Source organism: Lontra canadensis, unplaced genomic scaffold, assembly GCF_010015895.1.
Source record: "Lontra canadensis isolate GAN:19392208 unplaced genomic scaffold, GSC_riverotter_1.0 scaffold17, whole genome shotgun sequence".
Lineage (NCBI taxonomy): Eukaryota > Metazoa > Chordata > Mammalia > Carnivora > Mustelidae > Lontra > Lontra canadensis.
In genome coordinates, this window is record NW_022631011.1 from 10,186,655 (window position 1) to 10,201,835 (window position 15,181).

Genomic DNA, 15,181 nt, shown 5'->3' on the forward strand with positions numbered 1-15,181 from the left:
ACCTGAGCCACCCAGATGCCCCTAGTTCCAGAATTTTAAAACAAAAAGTAAAGTACTCTACAGAGAATTATTTTAGGGACTATTTTTCCCTTTCATGGGGAATTTGAATCCAGCCCAGCTTCCCAGCATGCCCTTGTGGCTGTTTGTTAAACCCCAGCAGCTTTATCTTCTGAGTTCTTTTCAGAGGCAAGACATAGGAGAGAACTTGGTGGTCTGGGCTCTTGGATGAAGTGTGAGATAAGGACCCTGCCAGTCCCCCTTGTAAAGCTTCTGACTTTAGTTTGTTCTTCTAAGTGTTTCCACTTATTTCAGGGAAAACTTAATACATAAGTTATTAATGGGCATTAGTGACTGCTAATGAAGTCACAGTGAAGCTTCTCTGTGGCCTACCGTAACATAATTTCCTTATGTCAGCTGTATTAGAGCCTATATAAAATTAAAGTAGCATTAGAACCTGAGAAAGTTAAGGACGGTCCAGTTTAGTCAAATGGATAGGCCATTCCTTCTTGCAGACTGTGCTCATGCCCACTTGGACCTTGTAAGGAGCCTTCTCCTAGTGACTCTCTGGTTGGCACACAGCAATTGCACTGTCAGGCAGCATTAATGACACGTGAAGTCTCCTTCCTTAATAATTTCCATTTGGGAAGAACTGAAACGTGAGCTGTTAACTCAAAGCAATGCAGAATGGTTCCTCTTTTCTGGAAATGAAACAAAATGCCTTGAACAACTCAAGATCCATTCTCTTGAGCACCCTAACACTGACCCCTGTAGCAGGAAGGGAGAATAAAAAGACACACACACCCCTGCCCCCACCATGAGCTTTTCTTTTTCTTTTCTTTACTTTTTCTTTTTATTTGACAGACAGATCACAAGTAGGCAGAGAGGCAGGCAGAGAGAGAGGGAGGAAGCAGGTTCCCTGCTGAGCAGAGAATCCAATGCGGGGCTCGATCCCAGGACCCTGGGATCATGACCTGAGCCGAAGGCAGAGGCTTTAACCCACTGAGCCACCCAGGTGCCCCCACCATGAGCTTTTCTGTCCTAGATGCATATAAGCCACTTTGGTCATACTGGAAACAAAAGTCTAGAAACATAAAATTAATAAATTAAATTTCCGTAGGTCTCCTGGATAAGCCAACATGTAAAAACATACACTTGGTCTTGTAAATCCTATTTCTGGAAATGGGCTCAACCTATACTATCAGTGTTGGACTGCATTCAGACCATACAAGGAGCACTATCCCAACTCATTCCTTAAAAAACAAAAACAAACAAAAAACCCCCTAACACCCAAATACCAGAATTCAAGCTAGTATGGTAAGTTTTTCTCCTTATAAAGATATCTTTAACAGATTTTTATCTTTCATATTCAGTTTTCCAGGAAAAAGACCTGCAGTGATTGGAAGTTGCTGTGATGTTTAACCTTGGCTGGTGTGAGGGCCAGCTATGGAGAAAAGGAACGAGCACAAGGCTTACAGAAAACCTGAGCATGGCCAATCATTGAGCACCTGTGAGCCTAGTTCACTTGTTTGTAAAATGGTGGCAATACTACTTGCCACTCATGAAGCACTGTCAGGTTAACACGAGTGTAGGTAGGAATTTGCTCAGAACAGCATCTGGGACACAACAGGTACATGCCACATCTCCTTTTATGTGGGGAGCCTAAAAATCTCTAAACGCGGGGGAGAAGTCAAGCTGCCGTCGCCAAGGCTAGATCTGGAATAGGACCCTGGCAATTCCAGGCTGAAAGGCAAGCGCAGGCTGGGGGTTTGATCTGAACCTTCCTGCAGCGGCTTCCAGCCGGCTGAGTCACCGGGACGGCGCGCCACCCCAGAACACAGCTGGAAAGCTGAAGTCATGTTAGTTACACCCGAGGCAACTGCAACCGAGTGAAGCCACCTAAGAATGCAGGTGGAGAGGAGCCAGAGAGAGGTTTTGCAACCGAGCAGATGATATACTCTGAGGGAGAGGAATTGCAATATTTAATCTTGGCCATACCAGGCCCCAGGGGCTGCCCCAGAAACCCATCTGGTTAAATCCTCCCCCGCCAATATGTCTGAAACAGGAATTCCATTTCACTGAAATGGGGCTGGTAATAAGAGTTACCATTTATGGAGACAATACTGTGTGGCAGTGCTTTTATGTGAAATGGTTCTTTTAACCCGACGGCCTCTTGCACGAAGTTCCGTTATTCTCCCCTTTATAGTTGAGGAAACGGGGGCCAGAGTCATCCCATTTTGGATATAGCAGAGCTGGGCATTGAAACAAGCCTGTTATGCCAGACCTCTAGTGTTGACCGATGTCTTAGAGAAAATTCAAGAGCAAGGAAGATGTTTCATCTCATTTTATGAGGCCAGCGGTACTCTAGTATACAACCATTTTGGAAGACAGCTCAGCAATTTCTTAAAAAACTAAACAAGCTCCTACCATAGGACTCAGCCATTTCATTTCTTGGTATTTAACCAAGAGAAATGAAAGCACATTTCCATACCAAGACTTGCAAACAAATGCTCATAGCCAAAATTTGGAAGCAACTCAAATGTCCATCAACAGGTAAACAGATAAACTGTGGTATATTTATACAATGGAGTACTAGTCAGCAATAAAAAGGAATGAAGTATTTAAATGTACAATACAATGAATGGATTTACAAAATGGTTATGTTAATTGAAAGAAGTCAACCCCTCCCTAAGAGTCCAGACAGTGTGATTACATTTATATAAATGTCTAAAAAATGTAAACTAATCTATAATGATAGAAAGCAGACCCGTGGTTGCTTGGGATGAGGGGTGGCAGCCATAATCACATAAGGGCATGAGAACATGTCTGGGCTGACAGATATTTGCATTATTCCAATTGTGATAATGGTTTCACCTGCATATACATACATCAAAATTTCTGCTCAGCTTTTTTAGGTCAATTATTACTGTACAAGCTATTTAAACACACACACACTCCTTTTGATAAATTGGAGTTAAGTCTTATTTGTAAGAGAAACAGATCTCAACATTTTTTATTAAAAAATTATCCTTGGTGATACAGTAACAGAAGTTGAACTAAGCTCACAAATTATCTGATATTTGACATGATCACTTAATTCACAAATAGATGATTTAATATGAAGATATAGAGATCAAAGAATAGTAATAAAATGGCAATTCGACAATGCAGAACAGTGAGGTTGTCCTCACAGCCTGGCTATGAAATTGGGGGTCACCCGATCTAAGGATCACAGGAGAAGAGGTAATTCTCGGTCGTGCCTAGCTCTAGAAGGCATCTGCTTGCCCTGAAATGATGAAATGTTAATCTTCTTTCACACTTCCGGGCTACAACTCAGCTCTCAAAATGAAATGAGCAAGCTCCAGAGGCAGCCCCAAGAAACTGGCAACTTTTCTCCATCATCACTGCTACAATACCGGAGACCTCGGCCATCAAAGACGGGTACATGGGTTTAAGGCTTCTTTTTTGCTTTTCCCAGCTCTGTGGGTGTCGCTCTTCCATCTGCATTCTCTGAGGAGTGATATTTGCATTTCCTTGTGAGAGATCTCACCTAACTCGGAAGTGTTACGCACACTGTTCTCACTTCCAACAGAATTACGATACGTACCCTTTAAGGTTACTATGCTTACCTTGTATATAAGCAAGGATGAGAGAATTATGTAGTTTAAAAAAAAATCTATTCTAATCCCACTTTCCAAAGGAAGAAAAGAGGATTCTGTGAGGTTAAACCTGGCCAGGCACCTGTTCCCCTGTTGATTTGACAAAGAGATATAGGACAGGGCAGCGAACAGGGGGCTGGGGAATCTCATGTGGGAGACAGAGAAATGGCGGCTGCCCAACAGTGAAGGAGCAGCAGTCGTCCTACGGGAAAAGGCAAGGCGCGTGAGATCAGCCCAGAGTGCTTTTAGCCTGGCACAAAGAAAAACCATCTCTTTATAAGTCATGTAAACATGGATCCTGTAGAGCATAGTCCTGTCTTCATGATTTTTCCCAAATCCTATAATAAAATGGCCAGTCTAGTGAAGTTACCCATCTTGAAGGACCCACGTCCACTACCACAGATCACTGTAGATTTGTGAACCCCATTTTGGAAACAAAGCGTACATGAACTCATAGAGATGTTATAGTTCATTCTGTCTGAGGAATTCAGAAGACTTTTATAGGACAGATGTCATCTCCATGGCTTTTGGAGGCTGAGGAGGAATCCAGTGAGTGAATAAAGGAGAGGTGAGTCAAAGAACAGAGCATATTTGAAGGAAGGGGCCTCAGGAGAGCCTGGTATGCTCATGGTGGCTCTCCATCTCCATGGGGTTCAAGTACAGTGAGGGTGGGGGACATGATGACTAAGGAAGCTGGAAGGTGCATGTGGGACCCAAACGGGAGTGATCCTGTTGGTGATAATCGGGCTGGGCTTTACTGATAGGCAGTGGGGGTCATTCAAGGTTTCTAAGCAGGAAAAGTCACCTGCTAAGATCTACATTTCGGAAGGACATTTACTTCTCAATAGCTAGTCCAGGCATGACAGAGATCTGGAACTAAATCTCTCATAGGAGGAATGGTGAGGAGTCAGCTCTAAAACACATGTGAGAGGAGAGTCCCTCGAGTCTGTTGAGGATTCAGAGTCCTCCTGCAGTACAGAGGGCTGACGGTCCCCCAACACCTGGCGTCACCGCATGAAGCTGCCATCAGGGAGCCAAACCCGCCACCAACTCCCGTGGCCAATGCACCCGTGCTTCCCCTTCCTGCACTTCGGCTGTGCCACAGGCGATTAAAGAGCACCCCACTGAGCCTTACGGGAACCCAGCGTGACAAGACTGGGATCAGGAATCAGTGGCACGCAAGAAGGAAGTCTACATGGTAAAAGGAGAACACGACTGCTCCGAATGGTAGAGACTCAATCCACATTGGTGCCTTTTATTTCCTATTGGCAGTTATGGACCGGGTGCCATTAATTGGGATCACATAGCAAGGCTATGCTTTTTATCCTATTTTATATGCTATTCAGGATTTTCTTAGTGACTTTCGAGGTTTATGTATTTTTTTAAATCTACTTTTATGGGGGAGCCACCTGGGTGGCTCAGTAGCTTACATGTCTCCCTAGGCTCAGGTCATGATCCCAGGGTCCTGGGATCGTGTCCTCCATCGGGCTCCTTGCTTAGTGGAGAGCCTCCTTCTCCCTCTGCCTCTGCTGCTCCCCCTGCTTATGCTCTCTCTCCCTCTCTCTCAAATAAGTAAATAAAATATTTAAAAAAAATCTACGTTGACCAACTTAAATTAAAAAAAAAAAACTTTAAATCTCCACTAGACAGTGGGGGCCTTGACTCCACTAACACAATTTTTAACAAAGTACTGTATAGATCATGTGATGGAACATAACCAGCAAGTATTAGAGATCGAGAAAACCACACGGATCATGTATTTGAAGAAAGCGGTGGTTTGAAGACCAAACAAATAAAACCTCAAGGCACATGTAGGTACCAGTGAAGGCAAGAGATTATAAAAGCCAAAGTTGACCAGAACAAGAGGACATGAACACGCATATCCATGCAGAACAGAGAGCCCACGTGGAAAAGACAGAGGTAATAGCAAGTTACAGTCAGAGCAAGAGTCAAAAGGCCTTCCAGGCAGGTAATAAATAAATAGAAGAGCCCGAAAATAGGCAGGAAATGCATGGAAACGGACATCCTCATTCTGGCGAAGAAGTTACCACACCAGTGGTGGAGACAGGTGTTGAAGGGGGTTCCACAAGGGGGGGCTTGACTTGGGAGAAGTCACTGTTCAACACAGCAGGCTCCCACTCTCCTAGTCCTCACTGCTCAGTCTCAGGCTCCCCAGATACCCCTCATTCTCTGTTCCATATATTAATCACCATAAAACACCGCACAATAGCAGATGACAAAAATAACAGGACTGTTTCAAGGTAGCCCATGATGCAGTCCCCTCCGAAGATGACTGACTGACTGGTAAAGATAAGAACTGGGAGGAGGGAGAGCACCCGACAGCCTCAGAGAAGACAGGAGATGGGAGATGCACCTAACGGAACAGTCTGAACACAGACCCAGGCGTGAATCTGTGTACCTCTCAGTGTATGATGAATTGGTAGGGAAATGATGGATTATTCAATAAACAGTATGCAAACAAGCAAAAACATTTAAGGTGGGTCTCTGCCTTATGCTATATGCCAAAAGAACTTCTAGATAGATAAAATATTTCAATGTGAAAGTTGTAGCTTGAAATTCTGGAAGCAAGCACGGGAGAAAAGGCTTGCTTCATGAGGAACACAAAACCAGAAGACAAAAAAAGATTAATATATTTAATTCATAAAATTTAAATTTTTCTGTATGGCAAAACCACCAGAAATGAAATAAAAGACCAGTGACTGAGGAAAATAATGGCTGCTCTTATCAGAGTCTATAAATAACCTCCACACTTGGGTAAGAGCTCAATGACCATGAACCAAACATTCCCAGAAAAGGAAGTATTTATTAAGGGCTTGTGGATATATGAAAACATGCTCAATCATGTTCATGGTAAGACAAGGGCAAATTTAAATTTTACTGACATATAACTCTTCACTGCCAGGTGAGCAATGGTTAGAAGCTGAATGATCCTTTTGCAGGGGAATCGACAAACAAACTCTCTCACACTATGGCTGACAATCAAAATGGGTACGGTCTTCACAAAGAGAAATTTGGCAAAATTTAAAAGGCATCAACAACCGACTTAGTAAATCTGTTTCTAGGACCTTATCCTATGGATAACCACACATACACCACATGACACAGAGGAACGAATTACACTGCACTGTCACTGGTCACAGCAAGACATCAGTATGGAATTGGGTACATAAAGAGAAAAAAGCAGGATGCGGCCATTAAAAAGAATGTAATAATTTAAAGTACTGTGGGTGGGGGGAAGACCAAGACATATATTTTTTTTTTTAAGATTTTATTTATTTATTTGACAGACAGAGATCACAAGTAGGCAGAGAGGCAGGCAGAGAGAGAGGAAGGGAAGCAGGCTCCCTGTTGAGCAGAGAGCCCGATGCGGGACTCGATCCCAGGACCCTGAGATCATGACCTGAGCCGAAGGCAGCGGCTTAACCCACTGAGCCACCCAGGCGCCCCCAAGACATATTTTTTAAATGAAAAAGCAGAACGCAGAGTAGTTTATACAGTGTATTACTATTGTGTAACCTTTTAAATGCTGTGTGTTGTACTTGCAAAGCCCACATAAAAATAAAATTTAAAGTTGCATCCTTTACTCATCCCTTATTATGCATTATTACTCCCAATGGAGCTGCCATTACTTATACGTGGGTTTACTGTCAATCCAGGAAGTAGGAAAAACTCTGCTAGGACAACTATATGGGGCAGACATTTCCCGAATTTTTCTAAAGGCTCTTGATAGGAATCTATAGAACAGGCAGGTGACTGTCCTTTCCAGTCACCAATGGTACTGTTATAAGTGGAAGAGAGAACACAATCATGGCTTAAGGCACATACTGACCCTCCAGGTTTCAGCTCAATAAGTGTACAAAGTCCCCCCCTGACCGCCTGAAATCTGGGCCTAGGGTTCTCCCAGTGTGCTCCCATGGAGCACTCAGTGTGTGCCCCTAACGCCCCCTTTCATGGTATAAGCCGGGCCTTGTTAACAGCATATTCCCCAGGCCCAGCACCAAGACTGACGGACTCAAAGTACTTTCAAATCCAGGCACTGGACTTCTGACCCCCCTTCAGTCACCCAGTAACTGAGGTCACCACACGAAACAAGCACCTGGCCACCATTTCTGAAAAGGCCCACAAGATGGAGATGTCACTGCAGGGATGGAAAGAGAGTGCCGTCTGCTCTTCCAAACTTCCCAGACATATTTGCTGTGGTGTAATTATTGTTTGCTTGTTTGTCTCATTTGAATACTCAACATGAATGGTTCAAATAGTCTTCTAATTTTTTCTTATAAAAATATTTAGAACATTTCCATTCAGAAAGCACATTTTCAAAATTGAAGCATTTAGAAAGTCTGCTTTCGGTAAATGGTTGCTTCTCATATCCTCGAGGGCCTTTGCAAATAGTTCTGGTTTTCTTGTTTTCTTTTGTTTTGGCACAACTCAACTTCTGATTTCATGAAAATTAACGTTACGCTGTTTCTGAAAGAGAGCCCTATAAATGAGGCTGTAATAGGAGATCCGGAGATGGCTTCCTTTTCATACCCATGCCTTGACTTAATTCTGTATATTGTTTCTTCAGTTCTTCCTTTCTAGGTCAACTTATCATTCCAAATTTGATTAGTGTCCAATATGCTAGTATGCTTGGGAAAAATACGGAAAACTCTAAGCTCGCAATGATGCCTGGTGGTATCTAGGCCTGTTGTAAGTGGCCCGACCTGCCTGAAGAGGTGTTTAAGTTGGTTTGATTCTCCTAGGACTTCCGGGAAAGGAGACTTATTTCCAAATCAAGGGGATAGACTTCTAGATCTTTTCAGCAGCACCCTGACAAGCTGTTTATTCGTCAGGAGTGTGTTAACAGAAGACATGGTTTCTCACTGCAAAATGCAACTCTTGTTCGTAATGCTTTAATGTCTTTCCTGAGTTTTTCATCTTGGTTTCAATAATTATGTGTATATAAAACATCTCAATAGCATTATAAATTCTACTGAAGCATATACCCCAGTAAAAACAATCATATACCTTAACAGGGCAAGAAATAGTCATAAACATGAAAACAGATTATGAGTGACATCCAAAGAATCCAGTAGTCAAAAATGAAAAAGAAAAAAATTAAGCTGCATTAAATTATATATTATGATATGTACAACTGACATCATACATTTGGGTGATGGTAAGCAAGCATGAGTTGGAGTTGGGGTCCTCCTTATTTTTACAGTCACCAATATAAGCCAGCAAGGCAAGAGTAAACATGGTGGCACAGTCATGCCTAGGGACCTGCTGGTCTTAATAACGGAACAGCACATCTGATGTTTCAAATGATTCATCACATGGTTTTTCAAAGCCATAGACAGTGATAGTTGGGAAAAATCATGCAAATGTAAAGGAAGTAATAAATCCTTTGCAGTTTTACTTGCTAGTGGATGTGGCAAAGGTGCAGGTAAAGAACTCTCTATGGCAGAGACCGTTGTAGGAGAGAACAGACCACTTAGGAGAGGAAAGGCCCCGTTACTGGTTTCTCTGGTCACCAGGTGTCAGCAGGCTGCCTGGAGGGATCTCATGGACTACCTTCTTCCAGCCAAGGACCACCGGGTCCACCTCCCTGGGGCCCCCCATCATCTCCCTGGGTGTCATACAGACTCCTCATGCCTTGCATGCCCCAGGTTAAACATCACCTTCGATTTGCTTTTCTTCCAGTACCTTCTGTCTCAGTTGCTAGTTTCTAACACCCTCACGTTTGAGCAAACCTGACCCCTCACTCATTCTACTAGCCCTGCTCCCACCCTCCTCCAAGTCTGCCCAAACCCATAGCTCCTCTCAAGCCCCACGGCCACTGCCCTTCCTGGGCATGGTCAACTCTCTTGGACTCAGACACAGCTTCTGGCAGCCTCTGTCCCTGTGGCCTCAACCCACTGGGTCCATTTATGGATGTGTTAGAGCACCTCACCAATGCTTCCAAACCCTAACAGCTCCGGAGGTCTCAGGAAGAAGACTAGGCTCCTCCCCAAACACTCCGGGGTCCAGCCCCACTTTCCTCTTTTAATCCTCATCCCGCCCCACCTGGGCTCCAGGAGACTCTCAGCCAGATGGAGAAGGAGACACAGGCAGGGTCTTTCCAGAGGACTCCCCAGCTCTAACCTGGAACTGGGCTTCCAGGGGATGGGAAGGAGGCAGAGGTTGGAGCTTCCTCTTTAGGACCTGGGGGGAAATTTCCCACAAAACCCAGGACTTTGGAAACCTGCAAACTTCCCATCCTTATAATTTGTCAACTTCAGACAAATTATATTCCCCCAACCAATAAGGGGGTAATTCACCTGATCCTTCAACTATGTTTCCTGCCATCTCTGCCATAGCCAGGCCCCAGGTACTATGGGGGACACAGCAATGAATGGGACCTGGTACTTCTTCCCAAGTTGCTGTCCACCTAGCATGTGTAAGATTTGAGATGTAATATCAGTAAGATTCTAATATTCCTGACTTTGGCCTTCAATCTCACATCTCTTAAGATAAGGATCCTCTTCATTGGTGACCTCTCTGGGACCAGAAGTTATCTCAACTGATCCCAAGAAGAGGTACCCTAGGGTGTAGGACAGGGTCTTCAAGGTAATCAACTTGTTATCTTATTGTCAAGACCTAACTAAGCCCAGATATGCCCAGTCCAGGGCCATGCTGGGCTGTGGAGCCTGAGATTTTGACAACAAGGTGCTTAGGTGCCACCTTGGAAATTAATGTGATGGGTGGTGAGATAAAGCCTACTGGACAGCCCCCTCTTCCTGGGACTGTAAGGTCTTGTCTGCTCTCCATCCCAACCAAACCTCTAATCACCAGCTACACTCAACAAAACGTACTTCAGAATACACAGAAGACGATCAGAGTATGGAATACAGGTCAAGTTTGTTTTAATTCATGGTTTGAGGCAAACTCTGAATTGCTCCTGTCTAGATTTCTGATCATGAGATACTGGATGTTCTTTCTTATGACAGATTGTCACTTCCCACTGACCCACATAGTGGGGTTCACACAGCACTTCCATGGGTACCTTTTCATTGGCTCATCAAAACCACCCTCTAAGGTAAGAGTTGGCATAAGTGGCATTTCACCCTCAGGGATTAAATAACTTCCCAGTGAGTATGTTGTAACCCTAGCCAGTCTTCTCTAACTCAGCACTCTTACCATATAAGGGTAACTGTTTTTAATTGTTCTAAAATTACAGGTCTTACCTTTTCCTTGTAAACACATCCTTGTGCAATCACTCGCTTCCAGAAGTAATAATTAGTTAATTTCTAGTGGTCTAATACTCTTGCCAAGTTACATTCCTTCCATGGACCCGTGCAATTCTTTTCTCTTCTGGTAGGTCCTGGATTAATTACATTAAGGCATTGACCTTAATGGGCCTACTACCTCCTGACTTATATGGAGTTAATCATTCCAAGGTAAAAACCGATGTTGATAGGACAAAATGCAGACCTTACACAAAACACCTAGAATGGTTTTTTACAGGTCAATCAAAGCATTCACATTTACATACTTGGGAACAAATTTTTATACTTTCTATGGGAAGTTTGTAGGGAGATAAGACAATAGTAACAAATATCACCTCTAATAAAATATTTACTTTGTAGATAGTAGAAAGAGAAGATATTCTTGCCTCTGGACTACATTATGCAAAGGAAAACACCTCAGATTATGCTTTTTATTTATACTTTTCCTTTAGTTACTCTTAAACTGATTTCCTTCACTGGAGGACAGTGACACGATCAGCATGCTTCTTACAAAACCTACCTTTCTGGCCTAGCCTCCGGTGGGTTTGAGAGAGATGATGTGGGACTGGCAGGCACAGCAGATCCAGAAGGTCTTGAGTGATAAGAGGTGTTGCCAAGGCTGTTGTATCTAAACAGTGCAGAAGTTTAAGGTGGGGAGGAGTGTGGAAGGACAGCAAAGAAAGGAGTACAAGTCAGTAAATGAATAACATTTAGCAAACAATCTTAATTTTTGCAAGAAAAACAGGCTTAGAAATGCTAATCCCATTAGTGATTATTCTAATTTACTAACTGCTTTAACCGACTTACTAACAGCTTTGTTTTGATTACTTCTCATTTAGAGAGGTTTCCTAAATGCCAACATTGAGGCAGCAGGATATATGACAAAGGGTTTAAATAAAACCTTCATATTTCCTTGTTAAGTGTATGTTAATATTTTTTGCTAACAAAGAATCCAAATTATTTTCATTTGAAAATATGAAGATTCCTCATGCTTCCCATGGTGGTATAACTAGTGTTAAATCCATTAAAGATCTATAGAAAATACCACATGATGAGCTAAACAAACATCGTAGTAAAAATTCTGCCTTAGGTATTTCCCAATCAATGCCCTTCATTAAATGTCATCTTGTCACGTGCTCGATGACCAAGGAGAAAGTGTCCTCAGACCTTTAGGACTGACCTGTTGACCAGAGGTACATGTATTCACGTTTTCAGCCAATATATATATATATATATATATATTTTTTTTTTTTTTTTGAACCAAGAGTACAGCCACCGGGTTTAAATGAGCCTTTATCATTTCCCAGTCATCTCTGACAAGTTTTGGGATTTGTAAAATTCTAGAATTTTCCTTCTCTTTTTTAGAATAGCTGTCCTTTTTAGCAGCTTGCGTTTAGCTATTATCCCTCAGTGTGTTCCCAGAAAACATATCATAACCTGAAGCCCTTGTGGTGGGGAAGGAGGGGTTGGGGAGCAGACACTCATGATGAGTTACAAATAATGAGATTCAATGAGCTCTGCCTCTCAATCTGCTCAGCCACAAGGCAGGGCTGACTCCTTTACCTAAACTGGTTGGGGACACTGTATTTGGGTGTATGGGACCCCATGGGTCACTATAAGTGTACAAAGATACAAAGAGCTTCCTACACCCAGTGAAACCAGTCCAAGCTTCCATCAACAGAAATTAACACAAATCATTCTGGGAAGCAACTTAACTTCAAATGTAGATATCTTTTCACAGAATTAAGCCTACTTTTGGGAAGCTAACATAATTATGGTTAATTGCATATGGAAAATGTCATGCATGGTGATAGTCACTGGAACATTATTAAGATCGTGGTAGAAAAGGTAGAAATTACCCAAATAGGTAACGACGCAAGAATGGCGAAAAAGTGTGATCTGTTACTTATTGCTGGAATATTATGCAACCATTAAAAATGACTGCCAATTCTATATGTGATAGTACGAGAAATGTTTATATGCATGCTCAAGTAAAACATCAGAATATATTATTTATACCAAGTTAGATTACAACTGTATAAAAACATTCTCCAAATCAAAAGCTATGTATAGAAAAAAATTAAAAATAGGCCATCTATTTTAAAAAGTAGAATATAGACATATATTTTCCATTTGCCTTCAGAAATTACATTGCTTTAATGGGAAGCGCAATATTTATATTACCCCAAATCTATCCTGTGCTGCTAAGTCTGGTGTGCTTAGCTACCGCTCTTCATGTGTATTCGGGATCACATGTCAGGCCTGTGCTTAGGACTGAGACTCGCCACCAGGCAGATGAAGGCTCAGCTCACGCAATCTTACCCCACCGTCCTCCTCAATGAACACATCACCTTCATAGGACGTGGCTTCTGGGCATTCCTTTTCTCTTCTCTTGAAAAACCCAACCCGCTATGTGTCTAACAGGTTAACTGCTTCTCCATGTGAGGGTTGGTTTGACTTTTTGAGAGTGCTCCCAAACCACAGGGCACGGAGAAGGCAAAAGGCAAAGGATGAGAAGAGCATACCAAGAAAGGAGGCAGCAGAGGAAGGAGAAAAAAGCTCACGAGCGAAGAAGAGGCGGAGAAGGGGGTAGAGAGCACTGTGACGTGGGCAGGGAAGGTGGCTGCGGTCAGGAGCTCTGAGACCTCGGGCTGCGGCCCTGCATCCCCCAGCCGCCTGGGCACTCAGCCCGTTACTCTACACAAGCATCTAAAACCATCCCCTTCCCACCAAAAGGGGACATCTTGGAGAGTGTTTTAACAGGATTACTTTCCTAAAATGGAGTTTAAATGACCTGATGGAAATAAAGACAAGCATAATGCATATTCCCCCTGCTTTGGTTTTTCGAACGGTTGAGCAATTAAAATTGGAATACCTCCCAGTCTGTTCAGTTTTGCTTCCCAATTTCAGCCAACAAACTGGATCACACAACCCTCTCAATTCACTGTGCTTTTCTCCTCTGGCCCTTTATGCAGACTACCTGGTTGGTATCTACTAGAACCGGTGCAGTGGCAGTCCACCACTGGGCTGTACAGACTCCATGAAAACCACAGTGAGTGAACATCAGAAAATCAATAGGTACAAACAATATTTATACGGCATTCAGATTCCTGTCAGACAAAAGATTAAAAATTATAAAAATTTATTGGTTAACTATAAGGCAATCCTTACGCACAAACAAGAAGCTGTTTTTCTTAATTTATGTGTACGTTCATTCCAGCAATGTACGTGTTTCTAATACTCCCATCCCCCAGGACTATAAGCAGAGGCAACGACCAAGTGGGAGGGACCTGAGCCCAGGAAAGCTCCATCAGAGCCTGTGAGACCGTCACCAGGAAGCCCAGAGTCACCCTCACGGGCTAACAGCACCCTACTGGGGAAGACGAGGTTGCCAAGTTATTTTTATTCCAGTCAAATGTACATTTCTTAACTTGCACAGAAATACTGTTCTTGGAGGACCTAAGAGCCGTGTCGGAGATGCTCTAGAAAAATCAAGTGAGAGATCCAGCAAGCCCACAGTTTGAGACCTAGAAGAGACTTCTAGAGAAGCTGTAGTGTAAGGTGCTCAAAGTGGAGCTCACGCACTCCGGCAGGCATACCATGCCACCCTGGAATCAAGAGGAGGGGAGCTCAGAGCCACGCGTTCCGTATCTGCTCTTTTTGTGGCCACTCCTAGGGTCTCCAAGTTCTCCTCTCCTGCCTCCCCTTCACAACTGCCTTCTGCTTTTAGGGAAAAAAGCAACACCCTCACCCAGGCCAAGTCAGCGTGGGGCAGTGTTTTGAGTGGCAAAACCTCCAGGATACCAGGCGAAGGCATAGTATGGGAAAGCCTCCCCCTTGAGGGAAACCCTTAAGAAATACTGAAGAAGGAGAAGGCCCTAGTTTATTCAGGAGCAACCTCAGAGCCAGGCCTCACACACCACTTCTACTACCTGCCCACCTACCTGGGAATTGTGCTGAAATGACATGAAGGTAATAAAACAAGCATAATGCTTTTTTTTTTTTTTTTTTTTGCCAAAATACCTGAACAATTATCCAAATAACTCACAGTCTGTCCACTTTTGCTTCTCAATTCTAGAAGTGAGATGGTTGTCACAGGGACATGCATGTATCGGAATTGAAATGTGAAGTCTGACTTTTTCTGACAGAAACTCGGCCTCATTCATCTCAGGACAGGCTTTGCCAATGAGGCATATGCAGGTGTTTCCCAGACTTTAATCATTTAAATAGGAAACCCCAAGGTTTTGACAAAAAGGA

At 43.2% G+C, this 15,181-nt stretch overlaps 1 protein-coding gene across 13 annotated transcripts in view; it reads right to left on the minus strand.

Annotated features, from left to right (window-relative positions):
* Positions 1 to 15,181, minus strand: part of FHOD3 (formin homology 2 domain containing 3) — a 456,486-nt gene that overhangs the window by 99,699 nt on the left and 341,606 nt on the right. For 12 of the 13 annotated variants that reach the window (XM_032859586.1, XM_032859585.1, XM_032859591.1 and 9 more), the window contains one exon: positions 11,445 to 11,552. The exons of the other annotated variant lie outside the window; for it this stretch is intronic. In XM_032859586.1, the coding sequence (XP_032715477.1) occupies positions 11,445 to 11,552 (108 nt within the window). The remainder of the gene's footprint in view (positions 1 to 11,444; positions 11,553 to 15,181) is intronic. 13 annotated transcript variants of the gene reach the window in all.